General features: G+C 46.9%; 1 protein-coding gene across 2 annotated transcripts in view; it reads left to right on the top strand.

Annotated features, from left to right (window-relative positions):
• PDZD2 (PDZ domain containing 2) overlaps positions 1 to 25379 on the top strand; it is a 416595-nt gene that overhangs the window by 346069 nt on the left and 45147 nt on the right. For both annotated transcript variants that reach the window (XM_040337921.1, XM_040337929.1), the window contains exons 20-21: positions 2508 to 2625; positions 25262 to 25363. In XM_040337921.1, coding sequence (XP_040193855.1) covers positions 2508 to 2625; positions 25262 to 25363 — 220 coding nt within the window. The remainder of the gene's footprint in view (positions 1 to 2507; positions 2626 to 25261; positions 25364 to 25379) is intronic.

The following is a 25379-nucleotide window of genomic DNA, read 5'->3' as shown; positions in this document are numbered from 1 at the left end:
TGAGCTTGATTCTCCTATGGGCAGAGGCTCATGTGCCCTGCATATCGGCAATATTCATTTCCAGGAGTGGACAACTTTCAGGCGGACTTCTTAAGCCGCCAGACTCTTTTGCCGGGGGAATGGTCTCTGCATCCACAAATCTTTCAAGCACTCTGCCAAAGATGGGGAGTGCCGGACGTGGATATCATGGCATCGAGACTCAACAAGAAGCTAGACAGGTTCATGTCCCGCTCAAGGGATCCGATGGCCTGCGGAACCGATGCGTTGGTTTGCCCTTGGCATCAGTTCAAACTTCTTTATGCGTTTCCCCCGCTCCAGTTACTACCCCGCCTGCTGCGCAGGATCCGGGTGGAGCACATACCAGTCATCCTGGTAGCTCCAGCATGGCCCAGAAGGGCATGGTACTCACTAATCTTAAGGATGGTAGTGGGAGACCCTTGGACTCTTCCTCTACGGCCAGACCTGCTATCGCAAGGTCCGATCCTCCACCCTGCCTTACGGCATCTAAATTTGACGGCCTGGAAGCTGAATCCCTGATTCTCAGGGGTAGAGGTCTGTCTCAGAAAGTAATCTCTACCCTAATCAGAGCCAGGAAACCGGTCTCTAGGGTGATTTATTACAGGGTCTGGAAGGCCTATGTAGGCTGGTGTGAGTCCAAGCGATGGCTTTCTCGCAAATTTACCATCGATAGAGTATTAAGTTTTCTCCAGCTAGGAGTGGATAAAGGATTGGCATTAAGCACAATCAAAGGACAGATTTCTGCTCTGTCAGTGTGGTTTCAGCGGCCGCTGGCCACCCACTCGCTGGTTAAGACCTTCCTTCAAGGGGTCTTACGTATTAAACCTCCAGTTAAATCCCCGCTTTGCCCGTGGGATTTAAACCTTGTTCTGTCAAGTTTACAGAAACAACCGTTTGAGCCGTTGGCTGAAATTCCTTTGGTTTTACTGACAAGAAAGTTAGTATTTTTGGTCGCCATAGTTTCCGCAAGAAGAGTATCGGAACTGGCGGCCTTATCCTGTAAGGAACCATATCTTATTTTTCATAAGGACAGGGTCGTTCTCCGCCCTCATCCTTCCTTCCTACCGAAGGTTGTATCCAGTTTTCATTTGAACCAGGATTTGGTATTACCATCCTTCTTCCCTAAACCTACTTCCAGAAAGGAAGGGTTGCTGCATACCTTGGATATCGTCAGGGCCATGAAGGCCTATCTTAAAGCTACAAAGAAGATCCGGAAAACAGATGTGCTGTTCATATTACCGGATGGGCCCAAGAAGGGGCAGGCAGCTGCAAAGTCCACCATTTCTAGGTGGATTAAGCAATTAATCACTCAGGCCTACGGCTTGAAAGGGTTGCCTCCTCCAGTATCATTAAAGGCTCATTCTACTAGGGCCATGGGCGCCTCCTGGGCAGCACACCACCAGATCTCTATGGCTCAAGTTTGCAAGGCGGCAACCTGGTCTTCTGTCCACACGTTTACAAAATTCTACCAGTTGGACGTAAGAAGGAAGTCTGATACAGCCTTTGGGCAGGCAGTGCTGCAGGCTGCAGTTTGAGACCCTCGGATTCCGGGGGCTCCTCTTTTTTGAGTTAAATTTAAAATTTAAGATTATTTTTCTCAACTAAGTTGGATTTATTATGATTTGAGTATTTCTCTAAATTAAATCCTTTTGTCTTGGAGATGTTCTCCCTCCCCTCATTGTGAGCATTGCTTTGGGACATCCCATATAGTAATGAATATGCCGCTCTGTGTCCCGTGATGTACGATAAAGAAAAAGGGATTTTTAATACAGCTTACCTGTAAAATCCTTTTCTTGGAGTACATCACGGGACACAGAGCTCCCACCCCTCTTTTTGGGGACCATTTTGGGAGGCATACTGCTTGCTACAAAACTGAGGTACTCCTCCTATGGGAGGGGGTTATATAGGGAGGGGCATTTCCTGTTTGAGATTGCCAGTGTCAACACCTGAAGGTACTCCATATAACCCCATATAGTAATGAATATGCCGCTCTGTGTCCCGTGATGTACTCCAAGAAAAGGATTTTACAGGTAAGCTGTATTAAAAATCCCTTTTTTCCGGAAATGCCATGACTCGTGCACGCCTACGAAATACGGGGACGGGGCCTTATCCGCCGGGGGGAACAGCCGTCAATCATCTGGCAGACCTCCCAGATGGCAATCCCCCTAGGCATTGAAACGCCTACTCCCGCAGGGAGAAGCAGATTCAAAAGATTGATTACAAGGTACGTGCGACATAAAAAAAAAAAATTGCAGACTGTGCTTCTTGCAACTATAAGGAAGTTGGTCAGATGTAAATATATTAGGGTGAACCTCCGCTTTAAGAGTTATAAATAACCACTTGACATTTTTTTGCCTGAATGTTCATATTTCATATCAACATAATTTAAATAGAGCACATCTAGGTGAATCTTCTCTAAAGGATAGGAAATAATATGCAATATTTTTATGCCAGCTTCTTACTCTGTTGAATTGTGTATGTATGTTTAGCTTGGACCAACTTAGCGTCTCCACCAGGGACCAGCAAAAGCTGCAGGCTGTTTTGACTTCTGTGGCATCCAAATCAGATATCATTACACTGATTCAGGAAGCAAAAGCACAAGTGGAGGTGAGTGGTTTACATTTGTTACATATTTTCATTTGGGAACCGAAATTTGGTGTTTTTTTTATGAACTTGCTTAGAAACTCTCTCTTGGCTTCTGACAAACTCCAGAAGTTCAAATAGAACGTCAGCCAAAACTTTAGTTTTAAATAGTGAGGATAGGTCAGAAGCTTGGTTTCAGTTTTATCAATGTCATTGTCCCCACTGGGGGTGATTACCCTTCATTTCCTGTCCAGCTGACTGCAGTAAGTGAAGAAGTATCACCCCATTGACAACGATAAAACCCTGATCATTTTCAGTGCCAGGAGCTGTAGATCTCGGTGCGGAGCTTTCTGGGCCAAAAAACAAGTAAAAAGAACAACGTTATGTTTGTGTATTTAACCTATAACTTATCTATAACAGACAAAGTAATATTTTAAGCTTTTTTTAGTTTTGGATAAAGAGGAAGAGTTAAAACTCCTGTCTGGTTTTAATTGTTGTGTTTCTCGGCTGGGGAGATTTAACCTTCCTATTTTTTTTTCTGGTGACCATTGTTCCTGGGCCAAAGTGATGGGAAATCCAAGTAACCAGAACAGGTGCCGAGGGAAAATCTTCTAACGAGAACATCTGTTCTTTCTAAGAAGAGACTCCAAGACAGAGGAAGTGAAGGGAAATCTCCTAACTGGAACACGAAAAGCGAAAAAGGAAATGGTTTTAACGGTTTCCTACCTAACTAAAACAAATGGAATAATTTTAACTCCTGAAGTTCTTTTTTTGCAGTTTGTGTCCAGTTAGGGATATTTCCCTTTTTTCTTTTTCTTAAGTAACCTTGTTTTCCCTATAGGGGCAAGTAAAATAACTCTCCAGTGGGAAAACGGGTTCTAGCTTACCCTCCCCCTTCTAATGCAAAGTATTTTAATTGCCATTGTGTCTCACACCCAGCAAACACACCTAACAGGGGTTTTAACCATTCACTGTTATATCCAAAACACTGTCACTAATGCTTAACCACTTGCTTACTGGGCACATAAACCCCCTTCGTTCCCAGGCGAAATTTCAGCTTCCGGCACTGCGTCGCTTTAACTGACATTTGCGCGGTCGTGCGACGTGGCTCCCAAACAAAATTGACGTCCTTTTTTCCCCACAAATAGAGCTTTATTTTGGTGGTATTTGATCACCTCTGCGGTTTTTATTTTTTGCGCTATAAACAAAAAAAGAGCGACAATTTAAAAAAATATATATATATTTTTTACTTGTTGCTATAATAAATATCCCAATTTTTTTTTAAAAAAAAACTATTTTTTTTCTCAGTTAAGGCCGATACGTATTTTTCGACATATTTTTGTAAAAAAAAAAATCGCAATAAGCGACTGGTTTGCGCAAAAGTTATAGCGCCTACAAAATAGGGGACAGAATTATGATTTTTTTTTATTATTTTTTTTTTACTAGTAATGGCGGCGATCTGCGATTTTTATTGGGACTGCGACGTTATGGCGGACACTTTTGACACAAATTTGGCGCCATTCACATTTATACAGCGATCAGTGCTATAAAAATGCACTAATTACTGTATAAATGTGACTGGCAGTGAAGGGGTTAACACTAGGGGGTGAGGAAGGGGTTAAATGTATTCCCTGGGTGTGTTCTAACTGTGTGGGGGGAGGGGGGTGACTGGGGGAGGTGACCGATGCTGTGTCTCTATGTACAAGGGACACAGATCGGTCTCCTCTCCTCTGACAGCACGTGGAGCTCTGTGTTTACACACAGAGCTCCACGTCCCTGCTGTCTTACCGACGATCGCGTGTACCCGGCGGACATCGCGGCCGGCAGGTACACGCATCAGCTCCTGAGCGATGCGCCGGGACAGTGTTTACCCGCTGCGCGCCCCCCAGTGGCGCGCGCGGGTAATGCTTTTAAATGACGTCCAAAGACGTCCAGTTGGCACTTAAAGGAGTACTCCAGAGCAATTTTTTTTTTTATAATTAGCAACATGTTTAAAAAGTATATAAGAATGTAATTCACCTTCAGTGTCATATCTGCAGCAATCCCCGACTTTTCAGAAACCGGAAGTTCGGCCAGTCATTCCTGGCTATGAATTTCGTACCCCAGCTTGGTAACGAAACGTCATCATTCTGCATCCTTCCCCCGTCTGCTCCTGCCTCCTGTGTCCGCCCCTGGCTCCTGTGGGTCACTCCCACACTTTGAATATTCATTGTTCATTCGTTTGCACAGCCCTGATTCGCTGGGCTGTGCAAACTAGGGGGCGGGAGCGGGGGCGGGAGCGATCCACCTCGGAAATGAGTGACAGGCAGCCAGGGCTGGGCGGCTAGTAATTCTATTGCTGCACATTGTCCCTAGAGCACTGTCATTTCATGTTAGAAGCAGCGCAGCCACGGACCCCCCCCCTTCCCCCCCCCCCCCCCTTCCCCCCCCCCCCCCCCCGCACGGCTGTCTGCTCTGACATTCATTTATAAGGTAGCCACTCTGCCGTTATTTTACTGGCTGGGCTCGGGTACAGGCGGATGGGATTGGTGCAGTGGCGAGTCACATGGGTGTGGAGTCACACCAAGCAGAAAGCATGGAGACTGTCGGGGGGGGGGGGCTGACCCCACACATCGAGTCCCTTCTCCCAAATACCAGTGACATGTAAGGGAGTCAGCTGGAATAAGACCGGGGCACGGGACAGGGCACGCCTGCCAGGGACAGCCCGATCTATTCCAATTTCCAGCACCGTGCGTGTGTGTGATGGGGGAGAAGGCTGCTGTCAGGTGTAGGGGAGCGTGGTGCACCATTGACAGAAAGCTGCCAGTGACTGTGTGTGTATGTGGGTGGCATGGCCCCTCTTTCACCACTCTCTCATCCTGATCCCTGATCCCTCTCTCTCTCATCCTGATCCCTGATCCCTCTCTCTCTCATCCTGATCCCTGATCCCTCTCTCTCTCATCCTGATCCCTGATCCCTCCCTCTCTCATCCTGATCCCTCCCTCTCTCTCTCATCCTGATCCCTCTCTCTCTCTCTCATCCTGATCCCTGATCCCTCTCTCTCTCATCCTGATCCCTGATCCCTCTCTCTCATCCTGATCCCTGATCCCTCTCTCTCTCATCCTGATCCCTGATCCCTCCCTCTCTCATCCTGATCCCTCCCTCTCTCTCTCTCATCCTGATCCCTCTCTCTCTCTCTCATCCTGATCCCTGATCCCTCTCTCTCTCATCCTGATCCCTGATCCCTCTCTCTCATCCTGATCCCTCTCTCTCATCCTGATCCCTGATCCCTCTCTCTCTCATCCTGATCCCTGATCCCTCTCTCTCTCATCCTGATCCCTGATCCCTCTCTCTCTCATCCTGATCCCTGATCCCTCTCTCTCTCATCCTGATCCCTCTCTCTCATCCTGATCCCTCTCTCTCTCTCTCTCTCATCCTGATCCCCCTCTCTCTCTCTCTCATCCTGATCCCCCTCTCTCTCTCTCTCTCATCCTGATCCCTCTCTCTCTCTCTCTCTCTCTCATCCTGATCCCTCTCTCTCTCTCTCTCATCCTGATCCCTCTCTCTCTCTCTCTCTCTCTCATCCTGATCCCTGATCCCTCTCTCTCTCATCCCGATCCCTGATCCCTCTCTCTCTCATCCTGATCCCTGATCCCTCTCTCTCTCATCCTGATCCCTCTCTCTCTCTCTCTCATCCTGATCCCTCTCTCTCTCTCTCTCTCATCCTGATCCCCCTCTCTCTCTCTCTCTCATCCTGATCCCTCTCTCTCTCTCTCTCTCATCCTGATCCCTCTCTCTCTCATCCCGATCCCTGATCCCTCTCTCTCTCATCCTGATCCCTGATCCCTCTCTCTCTCATCCTGATCCCTCTCTCTCTCTCTCTCATCCTGATCCCTCTCTCTCTCTCTCTCTCTCTCTCTCTCTCTCTCTCATCCTGATCCCTCTCTCTCTCATCCTGATCCCTCTCTCTCTCATCCTGATCCCTCCCTCTCTCATCCTGATCCCTCCCTCTCTCATCCTGATCCCTGATCCCTTTCTCTCTCATCCTGATCCCTCTCTCTCTCTCATCCTGATCCCTCTCTCTCTCTCATCCTGATCCCTCTCTCTCTCTCTCTCTCATCCTGATCCCTCTCTCTCTCATCCTAATCCCTGATCCCTCTCTCTCTCTCATCCTGATCCCTCTCTCTCTCTCTCATCCTGATCCCTCTCTCATCCTGATCCCTCTCTCTCTCTCTCTCTCTCTCATCCTGATCCCTCTCTCTCTCTCTCATCCTGATCCCTCTCTCTCATCCTGATCCCTCTCTCTCTCTCTCTCTCTCATCCTGATCCCTCTCTCTCTCTCTCTCTCTCTCTCTCATCCTGATCCCTGATCCCTCCCTCTCTCATGCACTGGTGGGCACTGATGAGGTGATGCACTGGTGGGCACTGATGGGATGCACTGGTGCATTGGTGGGCACTGATAGACACCAATGAGGTGGCCCTGATGGACACTGATGGGCTGCACTGATGTGGCACTGACAGGCTGCACTCCACCCTAAACAATTATCTCCTCTCCACCCTAGGTTTTTGGAGATGAGGGGAAAAAAAAAAATAAAAAAAAAAAAAATATCGGCCTAAAATATCGTCCGCAAAAATTGGCAACACATATAGGCCATCGGCCGCGCCAATTTCCAAATATCGGCATCGGCATCGGCCAGAGAAAAACCCATATCGGTCTACCTCTAATATATATATTATCAGGCTAAGTGCATCCGGCGTTTGCAAAACTACAACCCCCAGCAATCACATAACATACCAGATGGTATTTCTAGTTATGCAAAAGCTATACACTCATTATCTTTTACACACACAAATAAAATATATGTGTGTGTGTGCATGTCTGTGTGTTGTAATAATCAGTGCCTCTTGCTGCATAACTAGAAATACCAGCATGCATTGGTATGTGATTGCTGGGAGTTGTAGTTTAGGACATTTCTACTACCAGCAATTGCATAGCATGCTTGCTGGTATTTGTAGTTATGCAGCCAAGAATCACTGATATATTGACAAAAACCATGTTTATTACATGAACTGGGGGCCTCCAGCAGTTGCTAAACTACAGCTCCTAACATGCACTGTATGGACATGCTTTGAGCTGTAGTTTTGCTAAACTTGGGGGCTACATGTGTGTATGTGTTATGTGTGTGTTTTTACTGTGAATGTGTGTGTCTGGAAGGGGTAATGGGAACTTTTAGTTGAGAGTTCAGGCTGCTTTCTCCTGCTGCACTGTATATTTATCTATGTGAGCAGCATGTGTACTCAAATAGCAATAGCTCCGTGCAGTCACAGGACACAATGATTGGTGGAGGGTTTGGAGGGGTGGGATATGATAATTTTAGGGGCGGATGGCATGGCAGGGGAGGCAGGGAGGGGTGTGTATATTGAAATGAATGGGGAGGGGAGATACTAGGATAGGGGAGGGGAGGATGAGGAGAGAGGCATTGAGTGACAGGAAAGAAAAGCAAGGGAGCTTGGGTCATGACGATTTTTACATCATCCACCATGGCTCCATAACCAGGAAGTGGCTGAAATTCAGGAGGAGGTAGCAAAGGAATGGCTGCGCTGATTTAGGAAAGAAAGACATCGACTGAAAGGTAAAGCAGAAGGGAACATTATAGTGTAAAAAAGAAATGCATTATAGAACTCCTTTAAGAGCCGCACTGTTGACGTCTTTTGTCAATAGAGCGGGTCTCAAGTGGTTAAAGTGATACTAAACACACTGTTTTATTTACATTGTCCCTTCTGTTTCTGTATATGTATGATGGCACTGTAATAATTTTAATAAACAGCTGTCATATGACCTAGCACTTTCCCAGCCTACCTGCAGGGAAACATAAGCAGGAGGAGCTTCTAGTGCTCTGCTGCTGGTCACATGTTCAAAGTGGGGAAAAAAACAGCCTTTGGAATAGAGTAAAAATACATGATTAATATCAATAAACTGTTATAAATTGTCATGCAAATATATATTTGAAATCAAATCTTTATTTTATTTTATTTTTTTAAATATAATGTGAGTGGATTTATGCCAGTCACAGGCTGTGTTAAACTTCTACAGCCTGTGTCTTAAAATAAGTGGGAGGTGAAGCCTCTGTCAATCTACATGTAATATCCCGCCCCCCTTGTGTTTAGCTGGTTAGAGGGCATGGAGAAGTAATGGAAGGAGTGGGCCACATGCGTGATCCTATAATCACATGGGCTGATCAGATGTGATAGGGAGGAAATAGTTAGCATGGAAACTCACTGAAAACCAAACATGTGCAGAGTTGCCATCACTGCTTTGCAAAAACCCCAACTGCAGTGGGGACACACAGAAGGGGGAGATATAGAACAGCAGGATCAACCAGTTTTCTTTATCGTACATCACGGGACACAGAGCAGCATAGCCATTACATATGGGTTATATAGTGTACCTTCAGGTGATGGACACTGGCACTCTCCAACAGGAAGTTCCCTCCCTATATAACCCCCACCCATAGTGGGAGTACCTCAGTTTTTTCGCCAGTGTCTTAGGTGTTGGTGCACGTTGAGGCTGTGCCTGTAGTAGTCCTTGGGACCAGGGCCAGCTGACCGGATCCGTCCAAGGTGCTTCATAGCCAAAGTGGACGGTAGCCGGGCCCCAATTCGTGGATGGGGTTTTGCCTATAATGCCTCTCCTTGGAGGGCTGGACCCTGGGTTCCAGGTCTGGTTTCTATACCTAGAGAATACCTGTTGCCAGTGGTGCTGTATAGGTCCAGGTGTGTGGTGTTCTTTTAAGACCCCGGTCCCTGAAGGTCTATGACCATACCCACGGTGAAGGGTGAAGATTGGGCCTCTTGCAGAGCAATACCCTGCGGCGTGGAAAGGTAAGCAGGGGGCCTACGGAACTTGGTTTGTCAGTAGGCTTCCTACAGGGGATTCTTGGGCAGCCTATTTATGCCTCTGTGCATGGGCAAAGGAGAACCACAAAGTTTTCAAACGGGATGGCTCAAAGCACCCAGGTATAGTTCCCCTGGCTGGGCTAGTAGGCTGCTGCTGCTTCTGTCACAAGGAGGGCCTTTTTTTGGGCAGGGTGTTCCACAGAGAGGGAACCATACCATTAGGGAGACAGTTGAAAGCTTCCTTTTACCTGTGTCTGCTGCTCCAGCGTTTCAGGTCCTGATGCTCCTCTCCACATGGCTTCCTGCTTCCCCTGACGGCGTTTGGCGCGCGCGCGCTTTACTTATCGTTGCTCGCGCGACGACGCCGCCGCGGGGAGGGGGCGGTTGACGCCGGACGGCTCCTCCTCCCTGCACACAGGGAGGATAAATCCTGGAGGGCTGTTCAGTCTGTGAAGGCTGTGAAGGGACACGGAGCAGCGATGCTGGCTACAGCATAGGAAGGTTTGACAGAGCTTTCTGGCACAGTGACACCCGGTGGCAGTTGTTGGAAGTACACCTTACTAAAGGAGCCTCTGGCTTAAAAGTTTGCATTCAAAGCCTGTGTACTAAGCAGCGCCTTTGAACACTTAGGGGTGCTCACCTAGCCCAGCATTAGGGGGTCAATACCAGACTGGTAGTTGAAGCCCTTGGGGCTCAGTATTGATTTTCCTTTTTTATAGGTTATGGGAGGTTTGGAGTCCCTCTAACATTACCCTATCCTATTGTTTCACATTTATTTGATTATATGTGTATTTCCTCCAGCTATTACAGTCAGTTGTATACTAGCGGAGTGCCTCAGAATTTGTATATTATGGCTCTTAAGGGTGCAGGTAGCGCTAAAAACGCTAAGACGGTTAAAAAACCAAAGGGTTCTCCATCAGGCTCTGAGGATATCCAAAATCCAGCGGCCCCTACTACTCCGGAATGCCCGGAAGTTGTTGTCCTAGGTGAGCCATCAGGGTTGCTAGGTGCTACGGCTGGCCCTACTCAACCAGCTCCTTCCTATGTGACGGAAGAGATGTTAGCCTCCACCTTGGGTGGATTGGAAAGGAGGATGGCCGCTCTAATTACGGCATCTTTGGCAGGGAAGAAGCGGGTTAGATCCCCGTCTCCCAGGTCTGAGTCTCTGGAGGAGGATATCCTCTCCGCTGACGAATTGGAAGATCAAGGAGACCAGACTCAGGATCACCTTGACCATTTAGGTTCTGAGGATTCTACAATAGAGGAACCTTTTTCAGCTTCTCACGCAGAAAGACTGTGGGTTCAGTCCCTAACGGATATGGTGCGGTTGGCTTTTAAGATACCTGTGCCTCAGCCTCTGGCCTCCGCGGTATCCTCATTGGGCTCCCTGAAAGCGCCCCAAGCCAATTTGGTATTCCCGGTACATCCTTTGTTAAAGGACCTGATTTTTCAGGACTGGGCTAAGCCGGACAGGATTTTTCTGCCTCCCAAAAGGTTCGCAGTCATGTACCCCTTAGAGGAAGAGTTTTCAAAGAAATGGGCTGTCCCTACTGTGGACGCAGCCATCTCATGTGTCAATAGGTCTTTAACGTGTCCAGTAGACAATATCCACATGTTTAAAGACCCTGTGGATAAAAGGCTTGAGACCTTATTGAAGGCATCCTTTGCCACAGCGGGGGCAGTGGTCCAGCCGGCTGTAGCCGCCATTGGCGTCTGCCAGGCTTTAAAAGACCAAGCAAAGCAGGCCCTAAAGGACCTCCCAGCCCAACAAGCTCAGGATCTGGCTGACCTACCTAGGGCCTTATGTTTCGCGGTAGACGCAATCAAGGATTCGATCCAACAAGCTTCTCGCTTATCCCTATTTTTGGTTCATATGAGGAGATTGCTTTGGTTGAAAAACTGGTCTGCAGAAACCCCCTGCAAGAAACTCCTTACTGGATTCTCCTTTCAGGGAGAAAGATTGTTTGGAGAAGATCTTGACAAATATATACAAAAGATCTCTAGTGGTAAGAGCACCCTCTTGCCGGTTAAGAAAAGGTTCCGGGGTCCCTCTTTTAAGTGTCCAACCTCTCCAGTCCCAGGGCCCTCATTCTCTAGGCAGTATCGACGGCCTCCTGGACGCGCAGCTGCAAACAGGCCACAGGGGCAAGCTGCAGGGAACAGGAGACCATGGAACCGTAAGCCGGTTAAGGCTGCCCCTAAGGCAGCCTTGTGAAGGGGCGCCCCCACTCTCTCGGGTGGGGGGAAGACTCCGGTTCTTCTCGGAGTTGTGGGGGGCCAAAGTTACCGACCAATGGGTTCTGTCCTCAGTGACTCAGGGGTACAAGCTGGAGTTTCGGGAGTTCCCCCCCTCCTCACTTTCAAGCGTCAAGACTTCCAGACGACCCTCAAAAGCAGGCATCACTTCTGTCCGCCCTAGAGCGACTCCTATCTCAAGGAGTGATTATGGAAGTACCAGCAGGGGAGCAAGGACAAGGGTTTTACTCAAACCTCTTCATTGTCCCAAAGCCAAATGGCGACGTCAGGCCTATACTGGACCTAAAGTCATTAAACCGCTTTTTAAGAGTCCGGTCCTTTCGAATGGAGTCCATTCGCTCGGTGGTGGCCGCCCTTCAAGGAAGGGAGTTCTTGGCCTCCATCGATATAAAGGACGCGTACCTGCACGTTCCGATTTTCCCAGGCCATTACAGGTTTCTGCGTTTTGCCCTAAACTATCGGCATTATCAGTTCGTGGCCCTTCCGTTCGGACTAGCCACGGCCCCTCGGGTTTTTACGAAAATCCTGGCCCCTGTGTTGGCCATCCTAAGGGAACAGGGCATTCTGGTCATGGTCTACTTAGACGATCTTCTGGTAGTCGACCACTCAGCGGCCGGCTTAAATCAGGCAGTGTTGCTAGTAGTAAACTGCCTAGAGTCCCTGGGTTGGGTTCTAAACCGGGACAAATCGGCCTTACAGCCCACAAGAAGGTTGGAGTATCTAGGTCTAATTTTAGATACAAGACGACAACGGATCTTCCTGCCCCAGTCCAAAGTAGACTCGATAAGGGAATTAATCCAGGTAGTCTTAAGCAGCACAAGGCCATCTATACGCCTCTGCATGCGCCTGTTGGGAAAGCTAGTGGCCACCTTCGAGGCAGTGCCCTATGCCCAGATCCATTCTCGAAGGCTACAGAGAGCAATTCTCACGGCCTGGGACAAAAGACTCCAGGCCTTGGATCTTCCCATTTCCCTTCCCTATGCGGTAAGGCAGAGTCTGTGTTGGTGGCTAGTCACAAAAAATCTTCTGAAAGGAAGATCGTTCAGTCCCCCCTCTTGGAGGATAGTAACCACGGATGCCAGCCTATCGGGCTGGGCTACAGTCCTAGACGATTTAACCCTACAGGGGAAATGGTCAAGGGCAGAATCAGCCCTACCCATAAATGTCTTAGAGATCCGAGCAGCTCGGTTGGCTCTTTTGGGCTGGACGGAGATTCTGCAGGGCTCCCCAGTAAGGGTACAATCCGACAATGCCACTGCCGTGGCTTATATAAACCACCAGGGCGGCACCAGGAGTCAGGCAGCCCAGAGGGAGGTAGATCGGATCTTTTCATGGGCAGAAGCCCATGTCCCCTGCATCTCAGCTATCTTTATCCCCGGGGTGGACAATTGGCAGACGGACTTCCTCAGCCGCCAACAGATGTCCCCAGGGGAGTGGTCCCTCCACCCCGAAGTGTTCCAGGACATTTGCCGGAAGTGGGGTACTCCGGAGGTGGACGTTATGGCGTCCAGATTCAATGCCAAAGTAGCAAAGTTTGTCTCTCGAACGAGGGATCCATTGGCCTGCGGGACGGATGCCTTGGTGTGCCCTTGGCATCAGTTTGCGCTAATCTATGCCTTCCCTCCAATACGGATGCTACCCCGTCTTCTTCACAGAATTCAAAGGGAACGCAAGCCAGCGATTCTAGTGGCCCCAGCGTGGCCCCGAAGACCTTGGTACTCCTTGATAAAAAGGATGACGGTAGAGGAGCCTTGGGTCCTCCCTCTAAGTCCGGACCTCCTCTCACAAGGGCCATTCTACCATCCTGCCTTACAGGCCCTAAATTTAACGGCCTGGCGGCTGAGTCCCTGATTCTCAGAAACAGAGGCCTTTCAGGGCAGGTCATTTCCACCCTTATAAGCGCAAGGAAACCAGTTTCCAGGTTAATATACTATAGGGTGTGGAAGGCCTATATTACCTGGTGTGAGACCAGGAAATGGGATTCCCGCAAATATACCATTGGGAGAATCCTGGAGTTTTTACAATTGGGAGTGGAAAAAGGTTTGGCGGTCAGCACAATCAAGGGGCAGGTGTCTGCCTTGTCGGTCTTCTTCCAGAGACCTTTGGCTGCCCATTCTTTAATGAAATCCTTTTTACAAGGTGTCATTCGGGTGAATCCCCCGATTAAAGCTCCCCTGTATCCTTGGGATCTAAATTTGGTTCTATCGGCCTTGCAAAGGCAGCCTTTTGAGCCCTTGTCCGCGATCCCTTTGGTCCTTTTGACTAGGAAACTAGTGTTTCTGGTGGCCATGGCATCCGCCAGAAGAGTGTCGGAGTTGGCAGCCTTGTCATGTAAGGCACCTTATTTATTACTGCATAAGGACAGGGTCGTTTTGCGGCCGCTTCCATCCTTCCTGCCTAAGGTGGTGTCTAATTTTCACCTTAATCAAGATGTGATTCTTCCATCATTTTTTCCAAAACCTTCTAAGTAAGAAAGGTTACTACATTCCTTGGATGTAGTTGGAGCTGTAAAGATTTACTTGGAAGCTACAGCCCAGATTCGTAAGACGGACGTCTTATTCATTCTGCCAGAAGGGCCCAAGAAGGGCCAGGCAGCGTCTAAAGCCACTATTTCTAAGTGGATTAGGCAGACAATTATACAGGCCTATGGCCTGAAGGGGAAAAGTCCACCCTTATCGGTTAAGGCTCATTCCACTAGAGCTGTGAGTGCCTCTTGGGCAGCGTATCACCAGGTCCCTATGGCTCAGGTCTGTAGGGCAGCGACCTGGTCGTCTGTCCACACATTTGCCAAGTTTTATCAAATGGACGTTAGGAGGAACGCTGATTCAGCTTTTGGGCAGGCGGTTCTACAGGCCGCAATTTAACCTCCTCCTGTCCGGTGGCACCTCCTGTTTGTTTTTTTCTGGTTGTCTCCCTCCCCTCATGGAGCATTGCTTGGGGACATCCCATATGTAATGGCTATGCTGCTCTGTGTCCCGTGATGTACGATAAAAAGGGATTTTTAATAACAGCTTACCTGTAAAATCCTTTTCTTGTAGTACATCACGGGACACAGAGCTCCCACCCCTCTTATGGGGACCATTTTGGGATGCATATTGCTTGCTACAAAACTGAGGTACTCCCACTATGGGTGGGGGTTATATAGGGAGGGAACTTCCTGTCGGAGAGTGCCAGTGTCCATCACCTGAAGGTACACTATATAACCCATATGTAATGGCTATGCTGCTCTGTGTCCCGTGATGTACTACAAGAAAAGGATTTTACAGGTAAGCTGTTATTAAAAATCCCTTTTTTTTGCAGAATACAGAAAATGTATCTCGTAGTGACGGAGTATGAACAGCATGTAATACAGCATTTGATAGTTAGTTTTTTTTTTTTTTTATGATGTGGCCTTAGTGACACTTTAAGTTATCTCTAGAAACAACTGTCCCCTAGTCCAGAGGTGAGTGGAAATCCCTTCAACATAAACTCAATGATTAGTATAAATACTCATCAGTGGGATAGGGTAAAGCCAGCCATACATGGATCGAAATTTGGCCGGTTCAGCAGGGACCGGCTGAATTTCGATCCATGTATGGGCTAGCTGGTTGTACACATCTATCGATCGACTTGTGTACAACCAGCCTGTCAGGTTTCTTTCGAACTGTCATTGCCACCAGCTATAGCCAGCAACACTGATCATTTTATTCTGCCAGCGTGGAAGGCTTCCCCCAGGCAGAATACAATAGCTTAACGGAAGTGATTCAGTTTAGATGTTAATTTTTTTTTTCCATTTTTTTTTTTTAAACCTGCAGTTTGAAGGGAAAAAAAAATCCTGCATGGCCTGCCTTTGACTAGAAACCTTTGTCAGCTCATTACCTAACATTGTATGAAAGTATTATAAAATGTAAATGAAAACTAAATAGAATTTCAAAAAGAAGCAAAAACCTAGGCCTCTTTATAAGTAGGCCTCTTGTGCTGGAGGGAGTCTGTTTGGAATGACAAGATCTATGTATACATTTATTACTAATACTTCACACAGCCAAGGTTTGGCTTCAAATATTCACTAACAGTACACATACAATGGCAGCATTTCTTCCCGTCAGGTGCGGGTATTGGGGACAGGGCATGCTGCGGCTTGTAGAGCTTTAGTTGGACCTCCTGTTTTCCTTTGTACATTCTGGACTGTTGAAAAAATATTACATTTCTTAATAAGCCCTTGGAATCATACCACACAGGAAGCCGTCTGCGGGAACCAAATGCTTTTCTGCCAGTCGGTCCGGTGCCCCCGCGTAGGGGCATGTAAATGTTTTCATGCATTCTTGAGGTTCCGTATATCGGCTGTTAGTTCAGTGTATTTTTACCGTTTTTGCTTTTGTGGTTAAGAGAACTTTCCAGTGGCACTTTTCAGATTACAGGAATAATCTTTGGAGCAAGCCTGTCTGGCGGGTTTAGTGTAAACTAACTAGAGCTCTTGGAGATAGGTGGGTGGTAAGAGATTTCACAATTTATTTGGCCTGTTTAATATGTTAAGAAATCTGTTGATCTTGAGTGAAGCTGCCAAGAGGTTTGATAGTTTTGGTATTTGTTAGCGTGCTGAATATTGAGGGAAGACTGCTACAGCTCAGCGCTGTTGTGGTAAGAAGACATAGAGTATAAGGCCTCGTACACACAGACGGACTGTCCGATGAAAACGGTCCGCCGGACCGTTTTCATCGGACATGTCCGCTCGGAGATTTCTGTCTGATGGTTTTACACACCATCAAACAGAAATCCGTGCGGACACGATACGCAGTGACATGGCCCCTCCGTCGCCGCGACGATGACACGGCGACGTGCACGGCCCTGGAAGGTCAATGCTTCCACGCATGCATGCGTGGGCTTTCGGCCGAGCGGACATGTCCGGTGAGTCTGTACAGGCGACCGAACATGTCCGATGGACAGGCTTCCAGCGGACATGTTTCTTAGCATGCTAAGAAACATTTGTCCGCTGGAAACCTGTCCGATCCAGCGGAAAATTGTCCGGTCGGACGTACAGACGACCGAACATGTCCGCTGAAACTGGTCTGGACTTTCACTATTCATTGTTAAATTGTAACAAATTGTTTTATTATGTACATTAAAAGTATAAGCTCAAATAACTAATTATTAAGACAAACACCAAGGTACAAACATACATGTTGTAAAAGACTTTCCATAAAATGTCATACAGTCAATGAGGACCATAAATGGAAAGGAGATCAAAACCGTGCAGTGGAAAGATAATGTATCCGGTACCCAAAAACACAGTACAAAATAATAAACTGGATCGGGGTGGGAGGCAACAGACCCTCTGGTATGATTTTGCAATGAAAAACAAGACTAGAAAAGAGTGTAGAGAGCATAGAGAAAAAAAAAAAAAAAGAAGCCACCACAAAAAGGAATGCGTGCCCCAGTGAAACCATAGGAAGGGTGGACTCGCTATCCTGCATCTAGAGTTCGGAAAGCAACTGAATCGCTATAGGCCCACCAGCATGTCCATGTAGTGCGTACGTTCTCTGGGTCAAAACTATGTTCTGCAGCTAGTGTTTCCATAGCCATGACGTCGTTAAGAATCTAGGCCCAGGGGAGTGTAGGTGGTTTCCAATGACGGGATATGGTTACCCGGGCTGCTAATAAGCAATACCTAAGGATGCCCTTTTTGATTTTGGAAATGGGCCCAGGAATCATCGACAGTAGGGCAACCTCAGGAGAAGCCTGGATGTCCGATATACACATAGTTATAAGCCGTAAATATGCTCTGCCAGAATAGGGAGAGGAGCCTAAAACCCACCAAATGTGGACATAGGAGCCCTTGGCTTCTAGACAGCCCCAACATAAACTAGACGTGGAGGGGTATATACGGTTGAGGTCAACTAGGGTCAAGCAAGCGAAATTCCTTCTTAGAGGGTTGTCTTTAAATTAAAAGAGAAGTATGTTTGCTTGTTTTTTTTGTTTTTAGATTTATACTTACCTAGGTGGATGCAGCATCAGACTGATGCTGCATCTGTCTGCACTGAGAGCCGAGCCACCGAACACAGCAGGTGGCTTGGTTCTCACAGATCCCCAAGAGGAGAGCTGCTTCTCCACGCTCCTTGGGGTGCTGAGCTGTGAAGGGGTGGGGAGCGGGCGTCTCAGCGGCTCGCTGAGAGCGCAATCAGTCAAAGCAGCTGGCCGATCCAGACTTGGGAAGTCGTGATGATAGCTGTGACGTCAGCGGAGAGCGGACTTCAGACTGTGCTCTGCTGAAAAGGAGTCAAAGGAATGCAAAACAAATTGCACTCCTGTGACCCAGACGAGAAGCCCAGTCTAAAAAGCTCAGGCTGGACTTCTCCTTTTAAGTGTCCCCATTGGAAAATTTCCTCTTTATTCCTGCTCCAGTGGCAACCCAGACATTCACATTTTCTCACTTCCGATCCCAGTGACAGTGGTGACCCAGATAAAACTAAGAGGGTAAATCTCCAAGGACAGCAGTAAAGACCTTGTAACAAATCCATCCAGCACTGAACACTTACACCCTTACTTCCCCGTTTTTTGTTTTGTTGGGAATGCACTATAATAAAAAAAAGAAACCGTACCCAACTGTGCTAATTGAAAAAAACAGCACTCAACCCATAGACCTTACAATTTTAATGAGGTAATATTATATTTTATTACCCAAATGTGCAAATATAGGCTTTGGGGCCACAGTGGCTCAGATGTTTTAAGCCTGATCTTTGCAATATGACTGCCGGCCTTTTCTTCTTTTTTCGAACTTGACTCACCACTTAAATTTTTTTTTCCATTAGATTTAATTTAAATGTTTACATGTTTCACCTTTTTCTACCTCTACATATTGAGGGAGATTTACTAAAACGAATGAACTCAGAATATGGTGCAGCTGTGAATGGTAGCCAATCAGCTTCTTCCTTCAGCTTGTGCAATTAAAATTAGTGATAAATACTGGAAGCTGATTGCAGAGCTGCCCCAGATTTTGCTTCGGTTTAAGTAAATGAACCCGATTGTGTCTGAGAAGACTCCAGGACACCATTACCTAACATGTGCCCACCAGTGCTCCATGTGTGGTCCACTGGATTTCAGACCTCATGGAGCACAGTGAGCTGCACAATGAGGTCTCAGCAGCTTTGGTGTGTTTTACTTCTGTACCTGCCAGTTGACTGTGACAGACGTGGTCCCAGCACTAAGCACAAGACTGAACTGGTCACTCTTGGACTTCTTTTCTTCCAGTGGGTAGATTGGCCTAACTATGAGTGGAAGTGTGGCTGAGCAAGTTATATAAACTGACTTCCAGCAATCTCTGTATACTGACTGCCAGCAATGACAATCAGTAAGGTCAGTACATTGACCTTCCCGGTGAGCTTTGAACATGAACTCCCAGCAAGCTCTGTACATAGACCTAGAGCATACCCTTTTATGCAGTCTTCCAGGTTGGTTGGACTCAGCCAGAGCTAATGCGGAGTCAGGATCGGGGCAGCCAGATATAGATGGATCAGAGCCTTTCTGGAATCCTGGGTAAAGGGATGTGAGACATTTATGGTTTGGACAGGCAGGATGGCTGTCTGGCATACACTGAAAGTACATTTTTGAGGTCCACACTAGAAGGTCAGATTCCACTTTTACAGAACAGACTGTGCTGGGAGCCGTGTCTGACCTGGCGGGTTATAACTCTCCCATAGCTGTGTTCCAGCAGTAGTATTGCCTACTTAAATAACCACAAATCTCTTAAAGTAAGCTGCACTATAATGAACAGCTGCTAATAACCACTAGTAATGTATGTCAGGTTACTTGTATGGTAAGTATGGATTGTACAGGATGTTGATTTCGGTGAACATTTATTCTGACTCCACAAAATATAGGTACAATGTTATTAGGCAATGCATTAATACTATTGCATTAAATTCAGAGAAATAATTGTTCCTGTTGCAGTATAGTTTTTAGTGGATTCTGGGAAATTAAATAAATCAAATAGCCAGTGTCACCTTGCCCATTCACCTTGCATGTTGCATCAAGGTAGGAGACCACATGCTCCCCCATACCCAAATGCATTGGGTATTTTGCAGTGCAGGCCACGAAAGAAAGAGCAGGGTGGGAGTGCTAAAGAGATGAGTAAAGGGTGGGCAACAGATGCTGTCACTTTCAGCTGATCGGGCAAGGTGACAGGGTCTATTTAAAAGTTTCTGCACATCTGCTGTCGCCATTACGAGGGGCTCCCACCATCCCTGTTGGATTCTGAATTTATTTTATATTATGGCGAAAAGCTTGAACACACACAGGTGGGTAAGAACACTCAAATCTTAGTGGATAGAAACTAAAGCAGAGAGATCACACTGTTGGAGTATCCAAGGCATATAACAAGCCATAAGACTACCCACAGGGCTTCATTTTTATCTATACTATCACTTTTGGGTGTTCCTGACCACCTACCAGCTACGGTATATGTACCTTAATTTCAACGTAAAGAATGCTATATCACAACAGCCAGTGGTGTATTAAGTGGGGGGCGGGCCGCCCCGGGTGCCACACAGTGGGGGGGTATCAGGCCGGCGCCCCCCCTCAGCGGTTGAAGCGGAGACAGCGCCGCAGGTTTAGGCAGTGGCACCTCACAGTGACAGAACACACACGGAGAGTCTGAGGTACTTGCTTTTCAGGGTGGATGCGAGCCGCACCCGAGCCTGTCGGCACACCCGGGACCCGGTGCAACTCTGTAGACATTAATGAGGAGGGGGTGGCGGCTTAACTTGCTCGGCTGTGACAGCCACTGCCGAGAGAAGGGGATCGTTGTGCCGGGTCCCGGGTGTGCTGACGGGCTTGAGCTCGGCTTGCACCCCCCCACAAAGCCACTACCTTGGGGTCTCTGTGTGTTATGAGGTACATTATGGGTCTGAAGGGGGGGGGGTCTGTATTATGGGGGTCTGTGTAACATGCAGGGGGCTATGTAATGTAAAGGGGTCCAGAGGTGCAGGGTGCTGTGTAATGTAATGGGGTCCAGAGGTGCAGGGTGCAGTGTAATGTAAAGGGATCTAGAGGTACAAGGGCTCTGTAATGTAAAGGGGTCCAGAGGTGCAGGGTGTTGTGTAATGTAAAGGGGTCCAGAGATGCAGTTGTGGAGAGGAGGTACAGGCAGTGCCGATCCTGACCTCCCTGGGGCCCTAAGCAAAATGACATGTCACATTAAAGTTGAGAAGCAGGGGGCGCTACCGACAGTGACATGTCACATTAAAGATTAAAGTTGAGAAGTAGGGGGAGGGGGCGTTCTACTGTCGGAAATGACATCTTACATTAAAGTGAGAAGCGGGGGGTGCTGACTCCTTACCTCTTCTCCCATGCAGCCAGCGAGTTGAGTAGCTGGTGAGGGGCCGAAAATGACTTCTCACCAGGTGGGGCCTCTAGTAATTTCGGGGGCCCTCTGCAGCTTTGCGGGGCCCTAAGCAGCTTGCATAGTGAGCCTATAGGGCGCATCGGCCCTGAGTACAGGGCCAGGCGACGTTTCAAGGCAACTGAAGACCTCTTCCTCAGGTTACTGTGAAAACAAACCGATAATATGGATGCTCTTTAAAGTTCCAACGTGCCTCCACACAAATATCTTTGTGGATGACAGAATGATGTACCTGTTGTAGAATTTGGAGCGTACATCTCATGTGGGGGTGCTTTCTCCCCATCACTGCAGCTGGCACACAGTGCAACGGTGGGTTGCTTTGTATCTGAGTGGAGCCTGATGGGGATTTGCAAGCACTAGTTCCCTATCAGGTTTGCTCCCCTTGTGATTGACAGGAGGCAGATCTGTAGCTAATAGACAGACTGCTTTTGGCTATAGAATTCCACCACTGCCAGCTATCAATTACAAGGAGAAAGCGGATGTGATGGGGAGCTTTCTCATCAGGCTCCGCCCACTGCAGCATTATTGGTTGCAACTAGACTGTGGACTGGGAAGCTGCCAGCATCCTTAACCAGTGCCGAGGAGCGGGTTACGGCGACAAATATGTTGCTCTACACTGGATACAGGGACAGTCGCTCTTCCTGTCTTTGTACGCCAACTTAGAGTAGGTCTTGATCACCTCTAGTTTTGTTATCTACAAACTTGAGGTCATTTTTGTTTTCAATTTGGTGCATTAATAGCATCACTTTGTAAAAACGGCGCTATTGAGAGCTACCTGAATCTGCCTTATGTGACGGTAAAGTTACCAAAATGGGTGGCATGAGTTTTTTAATCTGGTGCAGGCCATTTTAAAGGGGCATATTGGCAAAAAAAGTGGTGTTGCGATTTATTGAATTCCCCAGACTATATTTAAACAGACCAGATTGGCTCTGAATTCTCTGTACTTTTGGACAGGCTATACCCTGAACAAAATTCAGCTGAAATTCTGATCAGTGTGTGGCTGCTGCCAATTTTCTACAGCCACTGGTCAGTGTATTCTCATAGTGGCAGGTACAGTTGTCAGTATAGTATAGCAGGCCATACACGGTCGAATTTTGAACACATTTTCTTTCCAAAATCAGAAAGTAAATTTTTTTTTTGTGATCCGATGATGCCACCATTGATTTTCGAAATTCGGCCGACAACATATTCATGTTGCCGGGAATATTCGTTTCTCTCCGGGAATATTCGTTTCTCTCCGGGAATATTCGTTTCTCTCCGGGAATATTCGTTTCTCTCCGGGAATATTCTTTTCTCTCGGGAATGTTCTTTTCTTGCACATGCACGTTTTTTTTCTATTGCATTTCTCGCAACGATTCTCCCATCATTGATCAGAAAATCGTTCGTTTTTCAAAAAATTTCCAACATGTCGGATTTCTCAAATTTGCTTGCCGCACGAAAATCGGCTGTTGCTGCAGCCCACTAGTGGTGCGAAATTTGTACGAAAATTCTTTGATACGATTTTCGAAAGAAAATTCTTTCGAAATTAGAACCGTGTATGGCCGCCTTTAGTCCCTATGGGGAAGATTCCCCCATCCACCTCATTTGTGTGGATGGAGCAATCTGTTTGTTTTTTAGCCCGTTCTGTGGACGGCCTAAAGCGGAACTAAACTTATTGATTTAACAGTTTCAAAAAACGGTTCTATTCCCATCACGTGCCAGGAAAGTTACTGTCACATTGGTTGTGCTCTCAACCAAACTGTCAAACCATCACATGGCTGGTGTCATAAATGATCACATTGTAGCATCATTTCAGCTGAAGATTAAAGGGGTGGTTCACCCTAAAAACTACTTTTTCTTATTCCACTGCCCCCCCACATTACAATCCTGCTGGTGATTGACGTTTTGCCAAAAAACGAGCTCCCCCCCGTCGCGTAAGCCGCGTCACGGTTGGCGAAAGGAGCCGTACGGCGAGTCTGCGCTATACTGCGCATGCGCATCGCCGTTCGGCTCCTTTCGCCAATCGTGATGCGGCTTACGCGACGGGGGGGGGAGCTCGTTTTTGGGCAAAACGTCAATCACACACATGTGAGGAACGCCCACTCCCGCGGGACTCGCAGCCCGGATGCACGGGTGAATTTGCTGTACTAAGGTATGTACAGCATGAAAAAAATAATAAGAGCCTTAATCGTATTGTAATGTGGGGGGGCAGTGGAATAAGAAAAAGTAGTTTTTAGGGTGAACCACCACTTTAAACAGAGGCCAAGATGGCAGCTTCCATGGCTGACAACTATAGGAGGGATTCGTTTCGCTTTAACCTAATCCCCTAACCGGAAACTAGAGCTCTACTTTAAAGTAAAAATTTGACTTTATTGATTCACCACCATCCCCATTTTCTGCAGCAAAGTAGTAAATACTAGAACGCATTTCATAAACTCTACAACATGTGAGTTAGGTAGACGTTTACAGTTTATAGCTGAGACATGAGGTAGGCGGATAATTGAATTTTCCATCTCTGTTTTGCTTAAGCATTAGTCATATTGCATTTGAGGCATGTGAGCTATTTTTCAGGATAAATGAGACATTGCTCTATTATCTTGGGATACAGTGGCATATACCTAGGTGTTTAACTTTTGCTATGAGAAAGTGGCCCTGGACTGACCTCCTTTGTGGATCACCCTGTGTTTATATTTAATGTGTTCTCATTTTGGTCTCTTTTATGTCTTCTTGCTGACAAATCCATACCCATTAGAGTAAATCTTTTTTTCCTTATCACTAGATGATAATTTGTCTCATTTGTGGTTTATAGTCCATGTTTCAGTTCCTAATATTTCAAGGTTTATAGCCAGAGTTGGGTTGCCGTTTGCAATAAATACAGTCTTGTTGGCAGGTTTAGATATGTGGTATTTGATGCTTTTGCTTTACTGTGGCTTAGCGGTCAAGATGAATATCCTTCTTCTTGTTCAGTGGGACTGTGATTAACCCTCAAGACAGTCCTATAATTATTGCCTTGGGCTGTGTGGATGCATTCACTTGTTCACAGAGCTCAGGTCTAACGTTTATGTAGGTTTCATACTTGCTTTATATGCTGTTTTTAATGGTTATTTTTGCTACTGGCATCATTCAGATATCCTTCTCTTCTGCCAGGGATTCTGCGCACCATAAGAATGATCAAAGCGGCAGTTCCACCGCTTGATCGTTCTTATAGGTGGCAGGAGGGGACGCCCCTCCCACCGCCATCTGGTGCTTATCCGGGCTCTCCCGTGCCATCGGGGGCCCAGAGACCGAATTGGCCGCCGTCGGATAAGGACCATAGAGGCCCGGGCGTGACGTTATGACGTCACTCCCGGGTACCCGGAAGTAAACAAAGCCGCAATCACGGCTGTCAGCATGAGATTTCCAGCCTGGAGGAGAGATGTGGGGTCTTATTGACCCCGCATCTCTCCATAAAGAGGACCTGTTACTAACAATTCCTATTACAATGGATGTTTACATTCCTTGTGATAGGAATAAAAGTGATCAAAAAAATTAAAATGTTAAAGTGTAAAACAAAAAAAAAATATGAAAACGCTCCTGTACCCGATTGCTCGCTCTCAAAAGCGAACACACATGTAGTCCTGCCCACATATGTAAATGGTGTTCAAACCACACGTGAGGTATCGCCGCATGCGTGCGTTTGAGCACCAGCAACAATTCTAGCACTAGACCACCTCTGCAACTCTAAACTGGTAACCTGTAAAAAATAAATAAAACGTTGCATATGGAGATTTTTAAGTACCGAAGTTTGGTGCCATTCCTTAAGTGTGCGCAATTTTAAAGCGTGACAAGTTGGGTATCTATTTCACATTATACCAAAAAATTGGGCTAACTTTCCTGTTTTGTTATTTTTTTAATTCATGAAATTGTTTATTTTTTCCAAAAAAATTGATTTTGAAAAATTATTGCGCACATACCATGCGAGATAAAAAGTTGCAATGACTGCCACTTTATTCCCTAGTGTGTCTGCTAAAAAAATATTTTTTTGGGGGGTTCTGAGTAATTTTCTAGCAAAAAAATTATGATTTTTACATGAAGGAGCGAAGTGCCAGAATTGTCCCGGTAGGGAAGTGGTTAGTAATAATGTTAGTCACAATGCTGGTATTGACGACCTTATCCCATTTGTCTCTGCTCCAACAGCGGAAAGAAGATGTGTATTTTGTAGTACTGAATAAAGAAGAGGGAGCCGGTCTGGGCTTCAGCATTGCCGGAGGAGTGGACCTGGAACTGAAACCCGTCACTGTAAGTAAGGTGCAGG

The sequence above is a fragment of the Rana temporaria genome, chromosome 1 (assembly GCF_905171775.1).
Source record: "Rana temporaria chromosome 1, aRanTem1.1, whole genome shotgun sequence".
NCBI classification, from domain to species: Eukaryota; Metazoa; Chordata; class Amphibia; order Anura; family Ranidae; genus Rana; species Rana temporaria.
Note: the sequence above shows the minus strand (reverse complement) of the source record. Positions and strands in the feature narration are given on the sequence as shown.